Raw genomic sequence first — 27,693 nt, 5'->3', positions numbered from 1 at the left:
GTAGATTCTGTGGTAACACCCGCGCAAGGAAAGTAATAAATCCGCACGTCTGAAGAAAAAAAAAAACAATACATATCCTGGTCCTTCCCTCGCATTCTACCCCTGTGTCTCTGTATCTTTTGTGTCTCTGAGTCTCTCTGTCTCACTGACTCTGTCTCCGTTTCTGTCTCTGTCTCTATCTGTCTCTCCTCTCTCTCTCTCTCTCTCTCTCTCTCTCTCTCTCTCTCTCTCTCTCTCTGATTTTGTTTGCTCGTAAAGTGGAAAAAACGGTCATTGGAACGAAACTATATCGTGAAGAAACTCATCTTAATTTCTCCACTCCTCTACACCAATTAACACCTATATCCATCTCCCTATCAATCTTCACCAAATTCACCTCACTACAATTCCTCCCCCTCTTTTTCCAATTCCATCTCATCTCCCCCCTCTTCCTTCCTTATCCATCACACTTCTCCTCTCCCCCCCTCTTTCTCCTCCCCCCCTCTTCCTCTCCTCCTTATCCATACCCCCTCATCTTTTATCCTCTCCCTCTTCATCGCCCTATACACCTCTTAATCCATCTCCCTCTTTTCCTCCCTTTTCTCTTTCCTCTTCCTCCTCCTCTTATCATCTCCCCCCTCTTTTTTCCTCCTCCCCCTTTTCCTCTCCCCCCTCTTCCTCTCTTTCCTCCTTCAATCTCCCTCTTCTCTCCCCCCCTCTTCCTCCTCTCTTCCTCACCTCCCTCTTCCTCCTCCTCCTTATCAATTCTCCTCTTCCTCCTCCCCCCCTCTTCTCTCTCTTCCTCCTCCTCCCTCCCCCTCTTCTCTCTCCCTATCCATCTCCCTCTTCTCCTCCCCCCCTCTTCCTCTCTCTTCCTCTCCTCCCCCTTTCCTCTCCTCTTATCATCTCCCCCTCTTCCTCCTCCCCCTCTTCCTCCTCTTTCCTCTCCTCCTTATCCATCTCCCCCTCTGCCTCCTCCTAAGTCCCACTCCTCATCATCACCCATCCCTCCCCTCCTCTTTGCTCCTCTTTGTATTCTTTCTGAGCTCCCTCTCCCCCCGTCTGCCTCCTCCTAATTCCTCCTCCTCTTCTTCCTCCTCCTCTTTCTCCCTCTCCCCCTCTGCCTCCTCCAAATCCTCCTCCTCCTCTTTCTCCCTCTCCTCCTCTGCCTCCTCCTAATTCCTCCTCGTCTTTGCTCCTCTTTACCTTCTTCCCATTCCTCCCCCCCCCCCCCACACCCCCCTACCCCCAATTTTTCATTTTCCCCTCCTCCTCCATATTTCTTTTCATCGGGTAGGCAGCCTGTTGTGCAAATGACTCCCGTGTTTGTAAAGTGCTCAGAGCGTGGTCTTCGACCGAGGACAGGCGCTAAATAAGTACATAAGTATCCATACCATCTCTTGTTAACCCCACCCCCGTCATCTTCCCTCGTCATTTTCAGCCCAAACCATGGACGGCCAGACCCTGTCCCAGCAGCAGCAGCTGAGGGAGCTGGACAAGCAGAGGCGTCGCAACCTGATCTTCGACGAGGAGCGGTTCGAGGAGACGTTCCTCAAGTGCCTCATCTGCAGGGAGGCCTACAACGACAAGGACAAGCTGCCCAAGATGCTGCCCTGCCACCACACCTTCTGCCTCGACTGCCTCTGTCAGGTGGGGTTGTTGGGAGGGTGAGGGAGGGAGTAAAGAGAAAAAGGGGCGTGGTGGGTACGGGAAGTTGGGGCGCTTCAAGATTCTTGTGTTTAATCGCCGTGAATGTTCATTCAGGGAACAGTTCCACAGAATCTGTGAGCGATAATTTGACATAGGATGCCTGGGGGTTAAAAAAAAAAAGAAAAGAAAGAAAGAAAGAAAGAAAAAGGAGGAAAAGAAAAGATGTTTGAAGATTTTGGATGGATGATGATGATCATGGTGCTGATTATTATGATGATGAAAAGCAAAGATGACTGAAGATGTTGGATGGATGATGATGATCATGGTTGAAGAAGAAGAAATGATGATGATCTTGATGATGATGGTGGTGGTGGTGGTGGTGGTGGTGGTGATGATGATGATGATGATGATGATGATGATGAAAAGCAAAAATGATTGAGGATATTGGAGGGATGGATAGATGATGATGATAATGATGATGGACGACGACGACGACGACGATGATGATGATGATGATGATGATGATGAAAATGATACTGGATGGATGATGGACGATGTTGACGATGATGATGGTTTAAAGCAAAAATGATTGAAGATGTTGGATGGATGTAAGGATGGATGGATGGATGATGATGATGATAATGATTGAAGATGATGGATGGATGGATGATGATGGCGGTGGTGGTGGTGGTAGTGAAGAAGAAGAAGAAAAAAAAGAAAACAAAGAGGAAATAACTAACATCTCGGCAATCATCCCCTACCACCCCACCCCCACACCCACACCCACCCCCGTACTGTGAACAGATGTTCCGGGTGGAGGGTGAGTTCCGCCAGTCGCTGACCTCGGCCTTCCGCGGCATGCCCATGGCGGTGAAGATCCAGTGCCCGACGTGCCGCGACGGGCTCATCACCTCGGAGGCGGAGCTGCGGCGGCTGCCAAACGACCACACCATCATGGAGCTGCTGACCTTCGTGAAGGACACGGGCCGCAACGACGTGCAGTACTGCTCCAAGCACCAGATGCAGCCGCTCAACTTCTTCTGCGAGCCCTGCATCCAGCCCGTCTGCTGCGACTGCACAGTGATCGATCACAAGGAGCTGAAGGGCCACGTGGTGATCAACGTGGAGGAGGCCCTGCTCAAGTACACGCCCATCCTGGACCAGACCATGGACGACATCAAGGGCCAGAAGGCCGACCTGGCCGTCCAGAGACAGGCCCTGGAGGAGGCTGCCGAGACCGTGGACCTCATCCAGCGGGACCTGACTGACAGCATCAGGTGGGTGTGGGTTGGGAGTTGAGTCTGAGTTTGAGTTGGTGCTGGTGGAGTGTTTGTTGGGCGATTTGTAGGGTTGTTGGGGGTTGTTGATATGAATAGTTTATACATACATACATACAGATAGATATAATGTGTGTGTGTGTGTGTGTGTGTGTGTGTGTGTGTGTGTGTGTGTGTGTGTGTGTGTGTGTGGAGAAGGCTTTCGTGGAGGATAGCTGAGAGAGGATTGGGTTAGTCGATGTTTGCTTGTGTCTGATGATAATACTTGACTGAGAGGATTTTCTCGGGAAAGATCACACACACACACACACACACACACACACACACACACACATGAGTGAGTGACAGAGAGGGGGGGGAGAGAGAGAGGGAGAGACAGGGGAATCAGTGACGGAAAGTGAGAGAGATACAGACGTTCAGACGGAGGGAATCAGTGACTGAGAGACAGACAGACAGACGGGAAGGCATGCATACCGACAGCTATCAAGAGTGAGAGAGAGAGAGAGGGGGGGGGAGATACAGACAGACAGACGGACAGAGGGGGAGAAACAGTGACGGAGAGAGAGAGAGAGAGACGGGGGAGGAGGGATGGGGGTGTGGGGGGCAGAAACAGACCAAGAGAGACAGACAGAAAGGCATGCATACCGAGAGCTATCAAGGGAGAGATAAAGGGGGGGGGGGGGGGGGGGTTGGAGAAAAGCAAGGGCTTTGGACAGACAAGACAGAGGGGGCGGGGCAGGGCGAGTGACAGTGAGAGAGAGAGAGGAGGAGGGGGGGGGGGACAGAGACAAACCTAGAGAGACACATGCATACCAAGAGCTATCAAGGGAGACAGAGAGAGAGAGAGAGTCAGTCAGAGTGGAAAGGAGAACAGGCAGTGCTTAGCAACCAACAAGGGGCTAAAAGCTCCGCCATCTCACCCCCCCCCCCCCCTCCAGCCGGTGTCATGTGAAAAGGTCACGCAGGCCGGCCTTCCTGTTTCACACAAATGGATGCCAGGACTGCTATTTTCTTCTCTTTCATCTTCTTCTTCTTCTTGTTGGCCTCCTCCTCTTTTTTTTTTTTTTTTTTTTTTTTTTTTTTTTTTTTTTGCAAGTGCGCGCAAGCATGCATGAACATATTCACACATTCAGGAACGCATACACAGGCACATACACACACACACACACACACACACACACACACACACACACACACACACACACACACACACACACACACAAACAAACACAAACACACACACATTTATCATCATTATTATCATAGTCATCATCATCATCGTCATCATCACCACCACCACCATCATAATAATAATCATCATCATCGTACTCGATTAATAATTCTCATAATAACATTTTTTTCTGAATTCCTCCCCCCCCCCCCACCCCCCACCCCCACGCTCCCACCCCACCCGCCTTCTCCACCACCAAACCAAACCAAACCAAACCAAACCCCAAAACCGAAAACCCCAAACCCACCGACACAGGTCCGTCTTCGACGGCATCCGACTGGCTCTGGACGAGCGCGAACGAGAGCTGTACGACATCTCGGACGGGGAGATCAACCGGAAGCGGCGCACCATCGAGGAGCACCTGACGACGCTGGCGGCCAGGGAGGGCGTGCTGAACGCGCAGTTCAACGGGCTCCAGGCGGCCAAGGACGAGCGCGACCTCAGCCAGATGTTCACGGGCCACCAGGGGGCGCGCGAGGTGCTGCGGCAGGAGGTGCAGGTGCCCGCCGAGTCGGCGGTGAAGGACTTCAACGTCACCTTCCAGTTCAACGCCCGTCACGAGGCCAACGTGCGGCAGCAGGTCGGCAGCCTGGGCAACATCCTCTTCCAGTCGTGAGGGCACGGGACAGGGAGGGGGGTGGGGAGGGGCGAGGGGGTGGCGGTGGGGCTGGGAGTTTTGGGATTGGGAAAGGCTGGGGAGGGGGGTGATGTCGGGGGGGCGGGGTAGGGGGGGCGGTTAGCGGAAAGCTATGGTGTTTTCGTTTTTTGGGGGAGAAGGGGTTGCTGCCGGGTTGGGTGAGGTTGTTGGGGTGGGGGGTGGGTGGGAGAGGGTTGAGCCCTTGTTGTGGTGACTTATAAAAGCACTGCCTGGAAGGGATGGATGGATGGACGGAAGCGGGGAAAGAAGGAAGAAAGCCTATCGTTGCCGTGTCCTAACTTTATTTTAATGTCTTCTCTTCTGTGGAAAGAAGGAAGGAAAGAAGGAAGAAAGCCTGTTGTTGTCGTGTCCTAACTTTATTTTAATGTCTTCTCTTCTGTGGAAAGAAGGAAGGAAAGAAGGGAGAAAGAAAGCCTATTGTTGCCGTGTCCTAACTTTATTTTAATGTCTTCTCTTCTGTGGAAAGAAGGAAGGAAAGAAGGAAGAAAGAAAGCCTGTTGTTGCCGTGTCCTAACTTTATTTTAATGTCTTCTCTTCTGTGGAAAGAAGGAAGAAAGAAAGCCTGTTGTTGTTGTTTCCTAGCTTTATTTTAATGTCTTCTCTTCTGTGGAAAGAAGGAAGGAAAGAAGGAAGAAAGCCTGTTGTTGTCGTGTCCTAGCTTTTATTTTAATGTCTTCTGTGGAAAGAAGGAAGGAAAGAAGGAAGAAAGAAAGCCTGTTGTTGTCGTGTCCTAACTTTAATGAGTCTTCTCTCCGGTGGAAAGAGGGAAAGAAGGAAGGAAGGCTGGTGTCTTTGTTGGGTCTGAAATCTTCTCAGGAAGGAAGCAAGAAAACCCTATTGTCTTGTCCCGGCGACCTGAAGTATTCTTTGGAAGGAAGGGAAGAAGCTAAAGCCGACAGTCGTGCCTGACCAAAACCCCCTTTGAAAGAAATTCTTTATTTCTTTTATTTATTGTACATATTTTCTCCTCGAGGGGGACATTGGACCACACACAAGAAGAACAATAACAAAACAATAAACGAAACAAGGGCTCTCTTCCCCAGCCTAATTATTCTGGGTCTCCACTGCTGTGGGTCCTATAAGACGGCAATTGTAGCTTTCTTTGTGGGAAGGTCACCTGTTTGTTTGTGTGGTCTGAAATTTGCAAGTTGCCGCTTTCTAGTGACTCGTTTGCCCGAAGGTTCGGTCTTTGTGTGTGATGTGTCTGTATCGTTGCTGGCTGCGGATTTTTTTTTTTTTTTTTTAATGTGGGTTTATGTAGAAAGTGAGGAGTAGATATATATGATTATATACATTGTTAAGTCACACTGGAATTGCAGCCTTTTTTTTCCCTTAACGAATTGACGTTGGTGATGGGGAGAGAAAACAAAAACAAGAAACAAACAAACAAAAAAGTCCTGAAAAGTATGACAGACATATCAGAAGAATCTGTCATGTGTCGATGGTGGACAGACGTTTCGTTCTGTACCATCCAAGACTTCTTATTTATCATCGTTGTTGTCTTTTTTATTTATTTATTTATTTATTTAGTAGTATTATTATCATTACTACTACTACTACTTTTTATATTATAATTATTATTTATTTATTTATTTATGTACGCTTTTAGCTGACTTCATCAAGTTTTTGCGCCTTATACATATTATTAGTAGTGGTAGTTGTTGTTGTTGTTGTGTTTTGTTTTTGTTTTTGTTTTGTTTTGTTTTTTTGGGGGGGTTGTTTGTTTTGTTTTGTTTTTGTTTTGTTTTTTGTTTTTTTCTCTAGGCCTGACTAAGCGCGTTGGGTTACGCTGCTGGTCGGGCATCTGCTTGGCAGATGTGGTGTAGCGTATATGGATTTGTCCGAACGCAGTGACGCCTCCTTGAGCTACTAAAAACTGGAAAAAAAAAACCAACAAGACTTCAGAAAGAGCCTGGTGCGAAAGAAGCCGGTGTGTAAGGTTGTGTTGCTTCCGACAGTGAGAACGGACAGGAGGATTGAAACAATGTCTTTTGGACACTGTGTGTGGGGGGTGGGGGGTGGGGGGCTGGGAGGGTATTTTACATGCTTGTGGATTTGACAAGGAAGGGGTGGGAAGGATGGTGGGGGGGACGATGTTGACCATCAATCAAAGTGAAAATATTACATATAAAGCGTCACCTGGCGTCAGATTTAAAGACACAAGGAAAGATCGAATGAATGAATGAATGAATGAAAACCAGTTTTCTAACAGCTTGGCATTTATCGTCGGTGAAAATGAAAAATCTAACTGCCGTCAGTTTTCTTAGTGGAAATATTTAGAAATATAATTATGCTCCACACGTCAAACAACGGGTAATACAGTGTTTGCTGACATTGATATTAATTAAGAACAACCCCAAACCATCCAGCCGCCTCAGCAGCGGTGGCAAGAAGGCCAAGGTCACCTCATGGCCAAGGTCTCATCCCCCTAAAAGGGGCACGTGTCCGGGAAAGACAGGACATTCCAGAACTGTGACGAAGCTATAGGCGAGTTACTCATTTGACCACCACCATAAATGAAGATGAAATCCAGGGCTAGGATGCATAAAAAGGCGATCTTAACAGGGCTAAGTTTGCTTAGCGTCAAGGATTTCCCTAAAAATCCATGGAATTAACACCGACCTGTGAAACTTCTTTACGCTGAATGAACGTGGCGAGGTTAAGATCGCTCACTTACGCAACCTATCCTATGGTCTTTGCATTGCTTCTGGGAAGTTTGTAATTATTGCAGTGTTTGTTCAGGTGAGGTGGGGTTTTTTAACCATCGTATGAACCATGTATCATTCTGATATTTTGAGGAAAATGGACAGGTACTTGATGTATACACAGTACCTGTTCGTTTTATTTACAATGTCTCTTTTCCTTTGATGAACTTTCAGATATTAATTCAAAATAATGATCTTGTCAAAAGCCATTATTTGTTTAATGCACATAATCGCTGATATATATATATATATATATATATATATATATATATATATGTATGTATGTATGTATGTATGTATGTATGTATGTATGTATGTATATACAGATAACTGTTTCAAATAGTTGAATATGCAGATGATCTCTTTTCAAAAACAAGCTTTAATTTTTCTTTTGAAAGAAAACTTTGAAGCATGTGATATTGTAAAAGTAGTTTTTTTGTTTTTTGAAACGATTGAAAATGAAACTGGCATTTTTTTACTCACAATTTGTCACTGTGTCTAACACTGGAAAAGAGAAGGGACATCTTGTTCGAAACAATTGTTCAGTTTTGATTTTAAATGTCTCAGTATTATCAAAAAATGCAAAGGGGATGCATACAATGACTGCAAATGCCCGATATATATATATGTTTTTTAATAAACAGTGAATTAAGGAATAAGTTATCGTTTGAACAGCCATTTACTCAAAATTCTTTGGTTTTCAGAACATTCAGGTTTCACAGTCTAGCATGAAGCACTAAACTGAGAGCAACTGTAAGTGTTCTTTTGTTAAAACACTGTTATTATTCAGCTGCGATTCAGTGATCATGACGATATAAACTCAATACCGTTAGCATTGCTTGACTTAGCTAAGTTTGACATAGTTAACTGGGCCTACTTCTGTGCCATTTTGGGTCAATAACTGATACTCCGCTCATAGTTTACCGCATGTAACGTGGAAAAGATTCCTCAAATTGAATGCTATCTTCCGTAGCTTTGAATAGATCTTGTGCAAACTCATTACTGTAATGGTCTGGCGTGGTGTTCCAAAGGCCTGGGAATATGGGGTCTTAAACGTCACATCATAACGTAAATGATTGCTTCTTTTCGAAGTGGGATTCTCTGGACATTAAGCTGTAGTATATACCATTACAAACAACTATTCAAAACTGTTGTTTCTAATTAAGTAAATCATTGTTCACAACTTCAAGAAGCTTGCCCCACTATATTCTGTCTGCAGTTTGTCGCAACTCTGGTGACAACGTGTGTCAGAAGTCATACGGAGTTGTTAAGTTTTGGCGAAAAAAACGTCATAATTTATGACGTCATAAAGTCGAGCAATCTGTCCCCGAAGCGTGTCTCCACAGATGCTCTCCTTCTCCGTACACACAGATTGGCCTCAGGTTTAGTCGAAGGGAGACAACCTTTTCGACAGCGCGAATAGAAGTACGGTAATACTCGTGTGTGTACTTTTCCTCATATGCAGTGAGATGATTTTTCTTACTGTGAATGGTGACTTGCTTACTTGTAAGGCAATATTTTTTGTGTTGGTGCAGCATTTTTGTGGTTATTGTTGTTATCATTAATGGCCATTATTGTTGTTTTTATCTTTGTTTTGATGTATGAAATTGTTGACGATATTTGTATAAACTTATTTTATTGTCGCCGGCTTTGTTCTTAATTGTTGTCAGGATCATATTATGTGTGTACGCACACACACACACACACACACACACACACACACACACACACGATATATATATATATATATATATATATATATATCTTGTTTTTAGAACTCACTGAAATGAATTATTTAATGCTGGAGTCCACTGTGACTGGGTGGAGCACTGTTTATCTTGCCTTAACTTTATGTTGTTGTTAATTTGTTTCTGTGACGCTTGTGATATTACTTGGTGATTTTGTTGATACATTGCCAGTATCTCTTCCATACATGTCACTCCCATCCGATTATTGATCAAGTGCGATTCCTTTTTTTTTTTTTTTCAATCGTTCCATGATTAAGCTTCACAGTAAATTAACTTCTGCGCGAAGGTTGAGGATTTTTTTTTTTTTTTTTTTTAATCAAAAACAAAAAAAACTACCAGAACATACATTCCTAGCAGAGTCAAAAAGTCAACATTTTATTTCACGATGGTAATTTGAGATTCAGAAACAACAATTTTATATCAAGCCATCTGAAATGGAATGTATTTAAAAAAAATTTTAAAAAAAGGAAAAGAGAGAAAACAGAGCTGAAAAAACGTACATTGTATATAAATACATACAGTAATAGTGTGATAATGAAATGCAGTTGCATTTCTGTTTCACACACATTGCTTTTATACAAACATACTTGTTCATATACACAACAATTTTCACACACATATCCCCTCACAAAATGATTATCAGTGTGTGTGAAATCAAATGATACTTGTGAGAAAAAAAAATAATAAAAGATGAAAGCTGGAACGGAGTCACACTTGTAATGATGTAATTTTTTTTTAATCAAAATCTATGTCTGTCTGTCTGCCCCCACCCACCCACCCCCTACCTCCCCACCCCCTCTCTCTTTCTCTCTTTCCCCTCGCTGTCTCTGTCTGTCTCTCTCTCTCTCTCTCTCTCTCTCTCTCTCTCTCTCTCTCACTCGCTGTCAGTGTACTGTAATTACTTTTGTATGTATGCAACACAATGGCTTGCATCAGCTGCTAAGTTGTACAATGCTGTATTTTGGAGCCTAACAATACATTGCTGTGTTTATTATGATGCACTAGCTGTATGCCAACGTAGACCTGTGCTGTGAACAAAGGCGTAACGTTAACCACCAAAAAAAAAAAAAAGGAAAAGAAAAAGGAAAGAATTAAAACAAAATAAAATAAATGAAAACAACACGACGTATGCTTTCGTGTGCTTTTACGAACGGTTCTGTGTGTGTGTGTGTGTGTGTGTGTGTGTGTTGGGGTCGGGTGGGGGGTTGGGGTGGGGGGTTCAACAACAAATATTAACAAATACAACAACAAAAAGGCAGCTGCAGTAATGACAGTATCAATAATAATTACATGAAAAAGTATGCAGGAGGTGCTCATACCTTTCTTCACATTATGGAAGGCGCGTTGTTTGATAGACAGATACACAAAAGGGAAAGCATACACAATTTTTTAATCAAACAACCTGTATCTGTTCAACCGGATAATTAAAGTGTTTTTTGCCAATCAGTTACACTCGAAGACACTACTGAGAAAACATAATCACCAACAACAAAACTGCTGCCGTATGACAATGTAATACCCGGAGATCTTTTAATAAATTATGACAAAAACAAAACAAAAAAGGTAGACTCGAATATACCCGTATAATATCTGAGGATAACAAACACGTCACACTGATTGATACCATTTCTATTCATAATGGTGGTGTATTTTCCGGATAATGAAGTCAGTGTGTATGTGTGTGTGTGTGTGCGTGTGTGTGTGAGAGAGAGAGAGGGAGAGAGAGAGAGAGAGAAATTCATCAAGATGGTGTGGTTTTATTGCAAAATGGAGGCTGGTTATTTTGATCGAAGTAAGTACCATAACCTGCTATTGTTTTGTAAGCATCCTTTTACCTCACTGACAGTCGAGCGATCAATTTCAATTACATACATACGTTCGTACATGCGTGTATGAGTTCGTATGTGTGTGTCTGTGTCTGTGTGTACGTGTTTGTTTGTGGGTGGCTTTTATGTCAGGTTCACAGATGTCCTTTAAACCTTCCAATTCATTTCTCTTCAGAAAAGTATTTCAATGTTTGCATCCACGTCCACTTCGATAACTAATTTTCCATTTTTCAGCATGGTCAGAATTGTCCCAGTCAAAGGCCATGCAGGAATTCTTCAGCAGCTGGTAGTTTTCTTCGTCAAGTCCTCAGCAACGGAGATTTCTGATCCTTTCCATTCTTCTTCTTCTTCTGCGTTCCCCGTGATCATGGTCTCAGACTTGCAGTCCTATGCTGGAAATGAAGGTGGTGGTCTTGATGAGATCTTCTTTGGTGCCCCAGAGCTTTTCTGCCAGTGTGGCTCCATAGGGCCACTGCTGCGTCCGTGCATCTTGATACAGGGGGCAGGACTGCAGGATGTGCTCCGGGGTTTGTGGGCCTGTCTTACACGGGCAGTCAGGAGTGTGTGACAGCTTCATTCGGTACATGTGGTCTCGCAGGCGGCAGTGCCCCGTGCGTAGTCGGAATATGATTGTCTGCTGGAATCGCTGCAGGTGAGGCATTTGGTCATCAGGTGGATGGCTATGTTGTTGCTGGAATGTGTTTTGAATTTTCGTTTGGCCAGAGTTTTTGCCCCCCTGTATGAGACTTTCCAGTTTGCGCGGTACTGTCATTTCACCCATTTTTCAGCAGTCAGATCGGTAGCTATCAAGCTACTTCTTCTTCACCTTCTCTTCCTTCTTCTTCTTCCTCCTCCTCCTCCTCCTCCTTAGTTTTCTTTTCTTCCTCCTGCTCCTTCCTCTGCTTCTTCTTGTCTTTAGTTTCCTTCCTTTACTTCATTGAGATCTTCGTCATATTGCTGCCAGTATGGATTCTGCCACTGCTTCGTGCAAAATGACCCCCACCCCAACCCCCCGCATCCCCCTCCTCCCGGCCCCCCAGACACAAACACACACACACACACACACACACACACACACACACACATTTTCTTTCAGTCCATCGACGCTGTTTTGTGGACCCGCGTTGTGTATACTGCCCCCCGCTGCATAATCATGATTATATAAACCAAATGAGAATTTACTCCCCAGCCAAACTGCTTGAAAGGCTGCCTGTGTATAATTAGTTTATCGGAGTTGTTCAGGTGAGCGTCAGCCGTTCCACAGCAAAAGCAGTGGGAGTGTCACTCAGTGCTTTCATTTCTAGAAAGGTTCAACATTTGACTCAGTCCGACACCAAAGGTAAGTTGTTGTTTTTTAAGTACGTAATATTTTTCTCTTTTACCCGTACATATGTATTCATGTGGGCAGTATCCACATTTCTGCCCCTGTGTTCTGTCTATTCAGTTTCGTTCCGGAGACGGAAAAATTGCAAATTTGTTGAAATAGCATTGTACTATAGGCCAGTCAAATTGGAGGGGAAGAAATTTAGAGAATATATTACAATGTTATTAACCAATTTACAACGTTTTCCGTCTTATAAACGGAAAAGTACAGGGGAAGAAATGTGGATATTGCCTTAATGTCTTTGTTACATGTCTTCAGTCGAGTGGTTGAGCACTGCCACCATATCGCTTTTTTAACTCACTCAGTACGGCCAGTCCTCTCTTCTCCTCTACACAGACCAATCGGATGTCCAGTGGGTGTCTGAATGACCCAACCTTTAGCTTCCGTCGTCAGAATTGTGGTATTCTTTGTCAACATTCACCTCTTCAGTATAAGAGCCTTCCGCTTGCAATATTTTGATGATGGTAATTGGGGTGAAACGCTGTTAACGTCGTCTCTTTCGCCGTTCGTATGGAGAGAGTTAAACCACATAAAAGAAACAAGCGTCGTGCACAGCCCAGATGCTACAGTGACTGCATCACACACAATATCGTTGAACGCTAATCATCAAACAAAAGCATATGATTTGTTGTGCCACCACATCAAACACTGAACAATAAAAGAACCCCTTCTTTATAAGAACAACAGCAGTGGAATGGAATAACCTGTCTGACGACGACACCAAGTCTCCTGGCTTCAGGAAGATGAACCCAGAGCCAACACCACTAGTCCTACTCCTGTGTGCACCCACCCCTATCCCCCCACCTCCCTTGGATCATTGGATCTTTAACGTGTGTACATGATCTTCTGTGATGAACACACGCCCGGAAGGGATTGAGAGCTATATGCACGTTTGTCTTCTCATCAAAAGACTGGCACTCAGACACCACCATAATATAAGCTGTGGTGGAGGAGGAGTATTAAAAGTGGTCCTTTCAATCTGACACGGGAATCTTGCTTTCCAGACTGGTGCTTCACTGTACCACTTGACAAATGCTTCATATCTGTCTGTGTATCTGTGTGTGTGTGTGTGTGGTTGTGCGAGAGAACAAGAACAAGAACAAGAACAAAACTTTAATCTCCAGGCCTCCGGCCCCTAGAAAGAGGTCAAAAGTACACAATATGGTGATGACTCAACCACAACAAAATGTAAAATACGTACTAACTTAACCTGTAGAACAAAAGTGCTTCTCGTGCATTGTAAATTAATTCTAACTTTCATCATTGTTGTCACAGAATTCCTGTCGTATCTTCAGGGCATTAAATATATAAACGCATAGTTTACGAATACTGTAAACAGAACCATTCTTCATCAAGTGAGTTGTGCGAGAGAGAGAGAGAGAGAGAGAGAGAGAGAGAGACTGTCGTACTATCGTGCCGGACTGTCGACCAGCTTCTTTAGTGATAGATTGTACTGACGGTGAAGGGGCGTGGCATAAAGCTAGTCCCGAAAATAAGTGTGGCAGTGTATGCAATGTCGGTCAGGTCTTCACGGGCAACAGGTAAACTCAGTGTTGTCTTTTGATGTCACGTACTATGGTCATCCTGACCCAGTGACAGTTGTGTGGGTGTTCGTCCGGTTTGTTTTTTTTACTTTGTCGTTTCACATTTAGTGATATTACAGTAGCCGAGGACGGTAGTGAAAATGCTGTCTGCACATGCGCGCGCGCACGTGTGTGTGTGTGTGTGTGTGTGTGTGTGTGTGTGTGTTTGATTGATTAATTAAACGTCTGTTCAATAAAGTGATTTTGGAAGGTGTGTGTGTGTGTGTGTGTGTGTGTGTGTGTGTGTGTGTGTGTGAATGAGCGCACACACGCCATAGTGATTTTTAAAAATATGTCAACTTGAAATTTAATTTTAAAGTGTTTTAATATGTATGCAAATAGAACATATGTGTGCAACAACAAACAGAGAATATTGCATATAGTTTGTGTCCCCAGTATTCGTTTTTTTCTTTTATTTTACAGACGATTTCGTTTGACAGAACGTCCAGCTTCACTTGCAAGATTCTGCCCAAGGTCAGAGGCGACAGGATGGGTGTGTTCTACATCTTGAACTGGTGCAGGCGTACTCTTCTCTCTGTAGGCTGTTCTGCTGTTCATTGGCTTCAGGGCTGTCTGTTTGTCCTGCTTCAGAGGCTGATCTTCAGAGACCCCAGGAAACGCCTTGATGAGCTCCACAACAGGGAGAGCTGTGTCGTCAGCGGCAGTGTTGTGTGGCGGTGGAAAAGTTGCCTGACTAAGGCATCATCTGCTGAAGATTTTCTGGTGTATAGTCAGCGAAAGCTGTCCTCGCTAGCCGTTCTGTTGAAACCTGATGTGTCGCTGTACTGCGTGATGCCTGACTGCGTATTGTTCGTCCGTACATCTCCAGGAGTCAACTGCTACAGATCAGAAACTTCGCCCTTCTTCTACATGGCCCAGTTTTTCCACGCTGAGGAGGTTTACGTGACGTCTCATCATTGGTTCCACGTTCTGGCGACAGAAATTGCCGATTTTTGCCGAGTTCCGGTCACATGGTTGTCCAGCACAGGCCGATGTGGATCGACAATGCTGTGTCAAGTGATGGAAGGTGTTCCTGGTGTGGTTTGTGTGGCCGAGCCAGACGCCATCTTGAACATAGCTATGTTGGCAAATGCGTATCGGAAAACATCGGACTGCTGCCTGTCACTGCTGCAAAGCACTCTTTACACACTGGTTTACCATGCTAAAACACACATAGGCAATTCTCCATCTGCTACAGAACACGTGTTCATCAAAACGCGATCGGAATGCTCCGTGTTGGTAGAAGACATGCAAGACTTACGTCCTGAAATTCGCCACGTGTTCATGTTCAGAAATCTGCCTTCACAGCTAAAATCAGTCAAACAGCTGTTGTCAGCAGTGAAGATGCCATGGCTGACTCTGGTCAATTCTGACACTGTCGCGTCTTTAACACCATTTTTCCGACACCGTGCATTTTTGAATGAGTTTTTCGGCTCTGAAGAGGAGAGAGAGGCTTTGGAAGATCTGGTTCCGGACTTAACGAACGTCGAGATTTTCGCATCAATGGCCTGCTCACAAATAAGAATGGTCCAACGTTTGCAGGCCGAGGGATTTCCCATTCCCGTGTTGCGGTACGAGGACGTTGTTGCAGATCCTGTTCGAGTGGTTGGTGCTCTGTTTGATTTTATCCACATCTCCAGAGATCATCTGGACTCTGCCTTGAAGTCCATGAGCAAGAGGTCCCAGAGCAGCGTGCCAGGGTTTGAGGACAACACAGCATCATCCACATGTCATCTCACGGTACGGGAACGTCAGGGGATAGACAACATTCTGGCCAGGATGCAGCTACCCAAAATGGATGCAGATATTGAGTTCATTGAAACTTTAGGTTAAGGTCAGCTGTAGACGTGGGTGACATCTAAGTCCACCTTGCCCCCAAAAGTAAAGAGATAGCACAAGTACAAAAATAAACCCTACCCAAAACCCAAAACCCCTTCTCTCCCCCACGGCACCTCCTGTCCTCTGTGCCTAAAAGTGAAATGAAAACACACTGAGCTGTAGCTGTATAAGGGATACCTGCCCAAATCTCCATATTCCACCTTTGTGTGTGTGTGTGTGTGTGTGTGTGTGTGTGTGTTAGGCGTCCTGCCTTAAGCACCAAGAAATCTTTTACGTGCTATCAGGTGCACTTTTTCTTAATGTTCCAGTCTGTCTGATCCCCATGTCTCGAAAGAGTATGATAATATTGGCTGAATATTGACAAAAAAAATTCTAAAGAATGTATTTGCGGGCACTTCCTTATATTTCTGGAAGACACTATTACGTTGTTTAACTGGCTTCTTTCCCTTCGTTGCTAAATGTAATGTACCTTTTTTGGCACTTGCCACAGCTGTAAAATTACACACTTAGTAACATTAATAATTTACCACATCAAGTCTTTCACCATCATAGAACCACTTCTCACATTTTCGCAAGTATCCCCCTTTCAGAATATCATAACCTTGGTTTTGTCAATGTTTACGTTAGATTTGATATTATAACAGCAAATCGTTAAAACATTCAACTGATTCTGAAGGTGACTAGGTATTGTCAACAGCAATGCGACATCGTCGGCAAATGATCAAATGAATAACTCCATCCTATCTGGGAGTAATTGTGCCCCATGTTTCCCCATTTCACTCACATGAATTGTTAAATGGCTTATAAAAACCGAGAATAGCACTGGGCTCAACACACATCCTTATCTCATTCCCAAAGAAGTCTCAGACATATCTCCATAAATTCGTACGAATACATGACAACAGTGAAGCATATACGGCCTTTATTTATTTATGCAAGAAACTTACCTTTAATGCCTTTTCGTTTAATGCTTTGCAGTGGTTTCTCATGTCTAACAGAATCAAATGCTTTTTTATCCAAAAAAAAGCAATACAATGTATACATGCCCAGAGAGAGAGAGATACGTAACCCCGATTTTAACCTAATGTGCTTTCTTTTATTTTCGTTCTCTTCTTTTTCTTCTTTCTCCCCCACTTCATAATTCTCCCCACCTGCCATATTCTTCATACTTTTCACCCCTTCTTCTTCTTCATCTTCTTCTTCTCTTGCCCCTCTTTCTCCTCTTTCTCTTCCTCCTCCTCGCATGAATTCACACACATTTTGTCAGCCTATCGACCATGTTTTAGCCTTCTTTCTGTCTCCTTTTTACAGAGATAAATATCTAGGTCAGGCAGGTGAACTGTAGTCATTTCACAGCAATACTGCTTGAAGACTTCGTCGATTTTATTTCCAACATCGGACTCCAAGCTTCCAATGTGAGGGCATTCATTGACAGAGATACCAAACAGGGGTCTAACAGGTCGTCGGTCCCCCGTTGTCGTCATTGACCTGGAAAGGAAGCCGACTGTGGCGAACCAGTGGGTTTCACTCTTCACTGTGGTTTCCAGACATATTTGACTCAGTCCTTCATTAAGGTGAGTTCTTATTTTTAACTACTTTATATTATTCTCATTTCATTTTCCCACCATGCATATATATGTATTGAAACCCACCCTGATTTTGTCCCAAAAATATATCTATGTCTTTATCATATGTACGTTTTCTATGGGATCTTTATCGTGTGAATATGACCATATCAAGCGAAAATACACTGAATAGGTAAAGGCACTAGCAGGCCAGAGCATGTTGTCCACAGACATCAGCAACATTGATGTCCGCCCTTAACCTTGCAGTTGCTCATGCTGGGATCGAACCCAGAACCATCAGACTGACACTCTTAACAAATTTACAGGAGAAAGAGTGGGGGAGCAAGGAAAACGGACAGGACATTGTGATGTTTTGTATTGCCGCAATACATGAAATCCCTGCTACTCTATCTGTGAAGAGTGTACCACCAAAGAGCAGCGACACCTTTTTTTTCTCCTTTATTTTCTGTGTGCGTGTATGTTTCTCAATGAAAGCGTGTCATTGTTGTTTCTTCACACACAAAACCCATGCCAGAGGAAAAGTTCTGTTGCTATTGGGGATGATTGTGCCATGCCAGAGGAAAAGTTCTGTTGCTATTGGGGATGATTGTGCCATGCCAGAGCAAAAGTTCTGTTGCTATTGGGGATGATTGTACCATGCCATAGGAGAAGTTTTATTGCTATACGGGGTGATTGTGCCATGCCAGAGGAAAAGTTCTATTGCTGTTGCCGGTGATTGTGCTATGCCAGAGGAAAAGTTCTATTGCTTTTGGGGATGATTGTGCTATGCCAGAGGAAAAGTTCTATTGCTGTTGGGGATGATTGTGCCATGCCAGAGGAAAAGTTCTATTGCTGTTGGGGGTGATTGTGCCATGCCAGAGGAAAAGTTCTATTGCTGTTGGGGATGATTGTGCTATGCCAGAGTAAAAGTTCTATTGCTGTTGGGGGTGATTGTGCCATGCCAGAGGAAAAGTTCTATTGCTATAGGGGGTGATTGTACGTCCGCGATGTGCATGCTGCACATAAGAGCCCGGGTTTTGTCATTTCATTAAAAGTCTAGCAGCTACACACCACCATAACAAAAGGTGTATTGGGAGGGTTGGGGGAGGGGGTAGTAATAATCCTGGTCCTTATTTCAGTCTAACCTCGGATTGTTTGTTTCCAAGACAGGTGTTTTTATCACTGGGCCACTGCTGCACATGTGTGTGCATGTGTGTGTGTTTGTGTGTGTCTGTGTGTGTGTTTGTGTGTCTGTGTCTATCTGTGTCTGAGTGTGTTTATGTCTGTGTGCATGTGTGTGTCAGTGTGTGTGTGTGTACGTGTGTGTTTGTGTCTCTGTGTGCTGTGTCTGTATGTATGATTGTCGTACTTTGGAGACGGATAGGGGATCGGCCCCTTGAGTGAGTGATCGTAATCAGCCTAAAGGGCCATGGCGTGAACCTTGTCCCGAAACTAAGTGTGGCAGTGTATGCAGTGTCAGTCAAGTCTTTACTGGTTAGGCACACCAAAAAAAAAAAAAAAAAAAAAAAAAAAAAAAAACTTGACCGCTGCCTTTTGTTGTCACGTACTTTGGCCGTCCTGACATCTTAGTAACAGTTATCATAGGTGTTCATTCGTTCGCTCGTTAATTAACGTCTTTTCACTTTTAACGATAGTAGACGAAGAGAGGACTGAAAATTGTTTTAAGAAAAAAAAAATCATTCTTCAGTTGCACATGAGAGTGTGTACTGTGAAAAGTCTGTGTGTTTGATTTCTTATTTCAGGTGTCTGTGTGTGTGTATGTGTGTGTGTGTGTGTGTGTGTGTGTGTGTGTGTGTGTGTGTGTGTGTGTGTGTGTCCGTATGTGTGTGTGTGTGTGTGTGTGTGTGTGTGTGTGTCTTTTTGGTCAATTCTACGTCTATTTATAAAATTGATTTTTGACAGTTCATGTGTTTGTGTGTGTGTATGTTGGGAGAGTGGATAATAAAAGAAGGCAACTTATTACAGTATTCTCCAGCATATCTTCAGAATTCCGTTTCTTCTTTTCAGAGGATTTCGTTTTTTTTTTTTTTTTTTTTTTTTTTTTTTTTTTTTTTTTTTTTTTTTTTTTTTTTTTTTTTTTTTTTTTTTTTTTTTTTTTTTTTTTTTTTTTTTTTTTTCCCCCCCCCCCCCCCCCCCCCCCCCCCCCCCCCCCCCCCCCCCCCCCCCCCCCCCCCCCCCCCCCCGATCAGAAACTTCGCCCTTCTTCTACATGGCCCAGTTTTTCCACGCTGAGGAGGTTTACGTGACGTCTCACCATTGGTTCCACGTTCTGGCGGCGGAAATTGCCGAAGATTGCCGAGTTCCAGTCACATGGTTGTCCAGCACAGGCCGATGTGGATCGACAATGCTGTGTCAAGTGATGGAAGGTGTTCCTGGTGTGGTTTGTGTGTCCGAGCCAGACGCCATCTTGAACATAGCTATGTTGGCAAATGCGTATCGGAAAACATCGGACTGCTGCCTGTCACTGCTGCAAAGCACTCTTTACACACTGGTTTACCATGCTAAAACACACATAGGCAATTCTCCATCTGCTACAGAACACGTGTTCATCAAAACGCGATCGGAATGCTCCGTGTTGGTAGAAGACATGCAAGACTTACGTCCTGAAATTCGCCACGTGTTCATGTTCAGAAATCTGCCTTCACAGCTAAAATCAGTCAAACAGCTGTTGTCAGCAGTGAAGATGCCATGGCTGACTCTGGTCAATTCTGACACTGTCGCGTCTTTAACACCATTTTTCCGACACCGTGCATTTTTGAATGAGTTTTTCGGCTCTGAAGAGGAGAGAGAGGCTTTGGAAGATCTGGTTCCGGACTTAACGAACGTCGAGATTTTCGCATCAATGGCCTGCTCACAAATAAGAATGGTCCAACGTTTGCAGGCCGAGGGATTTCCCATTCCCGTGTTGCGGTACGAGGACGTTGTTGCAGATCCTGTTCGAGTGGTTGGTGCTCTGTTTGATTTTATCCACATCTCCAGAGATCATCTGGACTCTGCCTTGAAGTCCATGAGCAAGAGGTCCCAGAGCAGCGTGCCAGGGTTTGAGGACAACACAGCATCATCCACATGTCATCTCACGGTACGGGAACGTCAGGGGATAGACAACATTCTGGCCAGGATGCAGCTACCCAAAATGGATGCAGATATTGAGTTCATTGAAACTTTAGGTTAAGGTCAGCTGTAGACGTGGGTGACATCTAAGTCCACCTTGCCCCCAAAAGTAAAGAGATAGCACAAGTACAAAAATAAACCCTACCCAAAACCCAAAACCCCTTCTCTCCCCCACGGCACCTCCTGTCCTCTGTGACTAAAAGTGAAATGAAAACACACTGAGCTGTAGCTGTATAAGGGATACCTGCCCAAATCTCCATATTCCACCTTTGTGTGTGTGTGTGTGTGTGTGTGTGTGTGTGTGTGTTAGGCGTCCTGCCTTAAGCACCAAGAAATCTTTTACGTGCTATCAGGTGCACTTTTTCTTAATGTTCCAGTCTGTCTGATCCCCATGTCTCGAAAGAGTATGATAATATTGGCTGAATATTGACAAAAAAAATTCTAAAGAATGTATTTGCGGGCACTTCCTTATATTTCTGGAAGACACTATTACGTTGTTTAACTGGCTTCTTTCCCTTCGTTGCTAAATGTAATGTACCTTTTTTGGCACTTGCCACAGCTGTAAAATTACACACTTAGTAACATTAATAATTTACCACATCAAGTCTTTCACCATCATAGAACCACTTCTCACATTTTCGCAAGTATCCCCCTTTCAGAATATCATAACCTTGGTTTTGTCAATGTTTACGTTAGATTTGATATTATAACAGCAAATCGTTAAAACATTCAACTGATTCTGAAGGTGACTAGGTATTGTCAACAGCAATGCGACATCGTCGGCAAATGATCAAATGAATAACTCCATCCTATCTGGGAGTAATTGTGCCCCATGTTTCCCCATTTCACTCACATGAATTGTTAAATGGCTTATAAAAACCGAGAATAGCACTGGGCTCAACACACATCCTTATCTCATTCCCAAAGAAGTCTCAGACATATCTCCATAAATTCGTACGAATACATGACAACAGTGAAGCATATACGGCCTTTATTTATTTATGCAAGAAACTTACCTTTAATGCCTTTTCGTTTAATGCTTTGCAGTGGTTTCTCATGTCTAACAGAATCAAATGCTTTTTTATCCAAAAAAAAGCAATACAATGTATACATGCCCAGAGAGAGAGAGATACGTAACCCCGATTTTAACCTAATGTGCTTTCTTTTATTTTCGTTCTCTTCTTTTTCTTCTTTCTCCCCCACTTCATAATTCTCCCCACCTGCCATATTCTTCATACTTTTCACCCCTTCTTCTTCTTCATCTTCTTCTTCTCTTGCCCCTCTTTCTCCTCTTTCTCTTCCTCCTCCTCGCATGAATTCACACACATTTTGTCAGCCTATCGACCATGTTTTAGCCTTCTTTCTGTCTCCTTTTTACAGAGATAAATATCTAGGTCAGGCAGGTGAACTGTAGTCATTTCACAGCAATACTGCTTGGAAGACTTCGTCGATTTTATTTCCAACATCGGACTCCAAGCTTCCAATGTGAGGGCATTCATTGACAGAGATACCAAACAGGGGTCTAACAGGTCGTCGGTCCCCCGTTGTCGTCATTGACCTGGAAAGGAAGCCGACTGTGGCGAACCAGTGGGTTTCACTCTTCACTGTGGTTTCCAGACATATTTGACTCAGTCCTTCATTAAGGTGAGTTCTTATTTTTAACTACTTTATATTATTCTCATTTCATTTTCCCACCATGCATATATATGTATTGAAACCCACCCTGATTTTGTCCCAAAAATATATCTATGTCTTTATCATATGTACGTTTTCTATGGGATCTTTATCGTGTGAATATGACCATATCAAGCGAAAATACACTGAATAGGTAAAGGCACTAGCAGGCCAGAGCATGTTGTCCACAGACATCAGCAACATTGATGTCCGCCCTTAACCTTGCAGTTGCTCATGCTGGGATCGAACCCAGAACCATCAGACTGACACTCTTAACAAATTTACAGGAGAAAGAGTGGGGGAGCAAGGAAAACGGACAGGACATTGTGATGTTTTGTATTGCCGCAATACATGAAATCCCTGCTACTCTATCTGTGAAGAGTGTACCACCAAAGAGCAGCGACACCTTTTTTTTCTCCTTTATTTTCTGTGTGCGTGTATGTTTCTCAATGAAAGCGTGTCATTGTTGTTTCTTCACACACAAAACCCATGCCAGAGGAAAAGTTCTGTTGCTATTGGGGATGATTGTGCCATGCCAGAGGAAAAGTTCTGTTGCTATTGGGGATGATTGTGCCATGCCAGAGCAAAAGTTCTGTTGCTATTGGGGATGATTGTACCATGCCATAGGAGAAGTTTTATTGCTATACGGGGTGATTGTGCCATGCCAGAGGAAAAGTTCTATTGCTGTTGCCGGTGATTGTGCTATGCCAGAGGAAAAGTTCTATTGCTTTTGGGGATGATTGTGCTATGCCAGAGGAAAAGTTCTATTGCTGTTGGGGATGATTGTGCCATGCCAGAGGAAAAGTTCTATTGCTGTTGGGGGTGATTGTGCCATGCCAGAGGAAAAGTTCTATTGCTGTTGGGGATGATTGTGCTATGCCAGAGTAAAAGTTCTATTGCTGTTGGGGGTGATTGTGCCATGCCAGAGGAAAAGTTCTATTGCTATAGGGGGTGATTGTACGTCCGCGATGTGCATGCTGCACATAAGAGCCCGGGTTTTGTCATTTCATTAAAAGTCTAGCAGCTACACACCACCATAACAAAAGGTGTATTGGGAGGGTTGGGGGAGGGGGTAGTAATAATCCTGGTCCTTATTTCAGTCTAACCTCGGATTGTTTGTTTCCAAGACAGGTGTTTTTATCACTGGGCCACTGCTGCACATGTGTGTGCATGTGTGTGTGTTTGTGTGTGTCTGTGTGTGTGTTTGTGTGTCTGTGTCTATCTGTGTCTGAGTGTGTTTATGTCTGTGTGCATGTGTGTGTCAGTGTGTGTGTGTGTACGTGTGTGTTTGTGTCTCTGTGTGCTGTGTCTGTATGTATGATTGTCGTACTTTGGAGACGGATAGGGGATCGGCCCCTTGAGTGAGTGATCGTAATCAGCCTAAAGGGCCATGGCGTGAACCTTGTCCCGAAACTAAGTGTGGCAGTGTATGCAGTGTCAGTCAAGTCTTTACTGGTTAGGCACACCAAAAAAAAAAAAAAAAAAAAAAAAAAAAAACTTGACCGCTGCCTTTTGTTGTCACGTACTTTGGCCGTCCTGACATCTTAGTAACAGTTATCATAGGTGTTCATTCGTTCGCTCGTTAATTAACGTCTTTTCACTTTTAACGATAGTAGACGAAGAGAGGACTGAAAATTGTTTTAAGAAAAAAAAAATCATTCTTCAGTTGCACATGAGAGTGTGTACTGTGAAAAGTCTGTGTGTTTGATTTCTTATTTCAGGTGTCTGTGTGTGTGTATGTGTGTGTGTGTGTGTGTGTGTGTGTGTGTGTGTGTGTGTGTGTGTGTGTGTGTCCGTATGTGTGTGTGTGTGTGTGTGTGTGTGTGTGTGTGTCTTTTTGGTCAATTCTACGTCTATTTATAAAATTGATTTTTGACAGTTCATGTGTTTGTGTGTGTGTATGTTGGGAGAGTGGATAATAAAAGAAGGCAACTTATTACAGTATTCTCCAGCATATCTTCAGAATTCCGTTTCTTCTTTTCAGAGGATTTCGTTTGACAGAACGTCCAGCTTCACTTGCAAGATTCTGCCCAAGGACAGAGGCGACAGGATGGGTGTGTTCTACATCTTGAACTGGTGCAGGCGTACTCTTCTCTCTGTCGGCTGTTCTGCTGTTCATTGGCTTCAGGGCTGTCTGTTTGTCCTGCTTCAGAGGCTGATCTTCAGAGACCCCAGGAAACGCCTTCATGATCTCCACAACAGGGAGAGCTGTGTCGTCAGCGGCAGTGTTGTGTGGAGGTGGAAAAGTGACCTGACTGAACCGACTTCTGCTGAAGACTTTCTGGTGTATAGTCAGCGAAAGCTGTCCTCGCTAGATGTTCTGTTGAAACCTGATGTGTCGCTGTACTGCGTGATGCCTGACTGCGTATTGTTCGTGCGTACATCTCCAGGAGTCAACTGCTACAGATCAGAAACTTCGCCCTTCTTCTACATGGCCCAGTTTTTCCACGCTGAGGAGGTTTACGTGACGTCTCACCATTGGTTCCACGTTCTGGCGGCGGAAATTGCCGAAGATTGCCGAGTGCCGGTCACGTGGTTGTCTAACATCGGCCGATGTGGATCAACAATGCTGTGTCAAGTGATGGAAGGTGTTCCTGGTACGGTTTGTGTGTCCGAGCCAGACGCCATCTTGAACATAGCTATGTTGGCAAATGCTTATCGGAAAACATCGGACTGCTGCCTGTCACTGCTGCAAAGCACTATTTACACACTGGTTTACCATGCCACAACAGCCAAAGGCTGTTCTCCATCTGCTACAGAACACGTCTTCATCAAAACGCGATCGGAATGCTCCGTGTTGGTAAGAGACATCCACAAAGTATGTCCTGAAAATCGACACGTGTTCATGTTCAGACGTCTACCACAACAGCTCAGGTCACTCAAACGGCTGTTGTCACGAGGGAAGTTGACATGGCTGACTCTGGTCAATTCTGACACTGTAGCTTCTTTAACACCGTTTTTCCGACACTGTGCATTTCGATATTTGTTTTTGGGCTCTGAAGAGGAGAAAGCAGCTTTTGGAGATCTGGTTCCGGATTTAAACATCATCAATATTTTTGCATCAATGGCCTGCTCACAAATAAAAATGGTCCAACGTTTGCAGGCTGAGGGATTTCCCATTCCCGTGTTGTGGTATGAGGACGTTGTTGCAGATCCTGTCCAAGTGGTTGGCGCTCTGTTTGATTTTATCCACATCTCCAGAGATCATCTGGACTCTGCCTTGAAGTCCATGGGCAAGAGGTCCCAGAGCAGCGTGCCAGGGTTTGAGGACAACACAGCATCATCCACATGTCATCTCACAGCACGGGATCGTCAGGGGATAGACAACATTCTTGCCAGGATGCAGCTACCCAAAATGGACGAAGATATTGAATTCATTGAAACTTTAGGTTAAGGTCAGCTGTAGACGTGGGTGACATCTAAGTCCACTTTGCCTCAAAAAGTAAACAAAGAGATCGCACAACTGCAAAAATAAACCCTTCCCAAAACCCAAAACCCCTTCTCTCCCCCTCAGCACCTCCTGCCCTCTGTGCCTAAAAGTGAAATGAAAACACACTGAGCTGTAGCTGCAGATAGCACAATATTATGGTGGGGTGGGGGTGAGTGTCTGGATTGGGGAGTACAGAAGAATGCTGATATGAGTGAACTCACGTTAATCACAGGTTGATTTAATGAAACAGAAACACAGGGGCCCAAGGTGTTTTTCTTTAATGGCAAACATTCCAGGCAAGTACATTATAATGCTGAACAACAAGTAACTACCGTAACTTTTACTCCTTCAGTAGCACCCACCTTCACAACTACTGCTAATCACTTCCCGTATGCTTGCACACAGGTACTTGATATGTTCCGAGAAACAAAAGCCTGTTCTTTGTGTGTGTTCATTTTTTAACTTTTTTTCACCTGTACCACATTGATTTTATTTCTTTGAAAGGTATTGTACTTCTTTGCATATTATTAAGCTTACCTAGCCCCATTTGAATATTAATGGAACTCTTTGTATGTATGTAATTAATTCACCTGACCTCAGTTGATGATTACTTGATTTCTTTGTATGCTGTTCAGCTCTCCTAGTCTCATTTCAGTGTTATTTGTTTGTATACTTTGTAAATCTCATTGACGTATTTGAAAGTTCATGTAATTCTGTATAATCTGTTTAACTCTCCTACCGTCATTTAATTGTTACTGGAATTAGTATGTTACTCAACCCTCCCAGCATCATTTAAAAGTTGCTAGAATCTTTGTATACTATTCAACTCTCCTGGCCTCGTTTGAATTTCTGTATACATAATTTAACTCTACCACAGTCGCTTCAGCACAGTTTCAAGCAGTGGACAAATGTTCGAATTTCTGCCTACAAAACTTACTATTCCAGTGATTAGTGTACAAATGTTGATCTAAGCAGATGAAAGCGGGGCCATTGATATTATAACTTGATTTAACTGATCGAAGAGACGAGGTTGTATTGTGTGTGTGATGTGAATTATGTTGGACTGTTCCATGTTTTCGTTGACGTCAAATACTGGATCAAAATAGTTGACAGCACCCTGTGTGTGTGTGTGTGTGTGTGTGTGTGTGTGTGTGTGTGTGTGTGTGTCCTGTGTGTGTCTGTGTGTGTGCAAGCACGCGCACGCGAATATTACAGAGCGCCGGTCACATGGTTGTATTATTCGGGCCAATGCGGATCAACAATGCTATGTCTAGTGATGGAATGTGTTACTGGTACAACTTGTGTGTCTGAACACACACACACACACACACACACACACACACACACATGTACGCGCACACACACACACACACACACACACACACACACACACACACACACACACACACACACACACACACGCACACATACGCACACACACACACACGGTAAGCAAATAACTGTAAGCCATCTACTCATTCATTGTCCGAGCATAAGACCGTTCATTCCAAAAGATGTAGTTCTTGACTTTTCTTCCAATATTTCATTAGCCACTGAAAAGATCTTGAATGACTATTCATTGCTTAGAATGTTTTCAGAAATTTTAAACTCCACTCCAGTTGGTATCCTCCTTTGATGTATCATAATTAATGTTATTTATATTTACATTGTTGTAGGTTAATACTTGTTGATATGCATATACATATTCTCCCTCCCATGACACCTCATTCAATACACACCACAGTCTCTTAGATTTTTTCTTATAATAATATACCTTTCCTCTGATACATAACATGAACACTTTTTTACACTAATATTCACGTGCACTCCTTTTCCTTTATTCACTACTTTACTCCTTTCCGTCTAAAAACACTTATAGTGAATAGACGTTAAACTGAAGATAAAACACACACACACACACACACACACACACACACACACACACACACACACACACACATGTACGCACACACACACACACATGCACACTCAGAGTCTCAGAGACACAAAGA

At 43.8% G+C, this 27,693-nt stretch overlaps 3 protein-coding genes across 3 annotated transcripts; all 3 read left to right on the top strand.

Moving 5' to 3' along the window:
- The first annotated feature begins 1,425 nt into the window (after nucleotides 1–1,425).
- On the top strand, nucleotides 1,426–4,760 carry LOC143282538 (tripartite motif-containing protein 59-like). The gene is made up of 3 exons (XM_076588214.1): nucleotides 1,426–1,629; nucleotides 2,434–2,906; nucleotides 4,393–4,760. The coding sequence occupies exons 1-3, from the start codon at nucleotides 1,429–1,431 to the stop codon at nucleotides 4,751–4,753; spliced, it is 1,035 nt and encodes a 344-aa protein (XP_076444329.1). The 5' UTR covers nucleotides 1,426–1,428; the 3' UTR covers nucleotides 4,754–4,760.
- Nucleotides 4,761–12,277: 7,517 nt separating this feature from the next.
- LOC143282537 (uncharacterized) lies at nucleotides 12,278–17,210 on the top strand. The gene is made up of 2 exons (XM_076588212.1): nucleotides 12,278–12,413; nucleotides 14,465–17,210. The coding sequence occupies exon 2, from the start codon at nucleotides 14,531–14,533 to the stop codon at nucleotides 15,872–15,874; it is 1,344 nt and encodes a 447-aa protein (XP_076444327.1). The 5' UTR covers nucleotides 12,278–12,413; nucleotides 14,465–14,530; the 3' UTR covers nucleotides 15,875–17,210.
- A 2,580-nt stretch (nucleotides 17,211–19,790) lies between these two features.
- On the top strand, nucleotides 19,791–27,693 carry LOC143282188 (uncharacterized). Its single transcript, XM_076587765.1, has 2 exons — nucleotides 19,791–20,545; nucleotides 24,236–27,693. The coding sequence occupies exons 1-2, from the start codon at nucleotides 19,811–19,813 to the stop codon at nucleotides 25,643–25,645; spliced, it is 2,145 nt and encodes a 714-aa protein (XP_076443880.1). The 5' UTR covers nucleotides 19,791–19,810; the 3' UTR covers nucleotides 25,646–27,693.

This window comes from Babylonia areolata, chromosome 5 (genome assembly GCF_041734735.1).
Source record: "Babylonia areolata isolate BAREFJ2019XMU chromosome 5, ASM4173473v1, whole genome shotgun sequence".
Taxonomy (NCBI): Eukaryota; Metazoa; Mollusca; class Gastropoda; order Neogastropoda; family Buccinidae; genus Babylonia; species Babylonia areolata.
The sequence above is the reverse complement of the archived record's forward strand: the minus strand, read 5'-3'. Positions and strand labels throughout refer to the sequence as shown.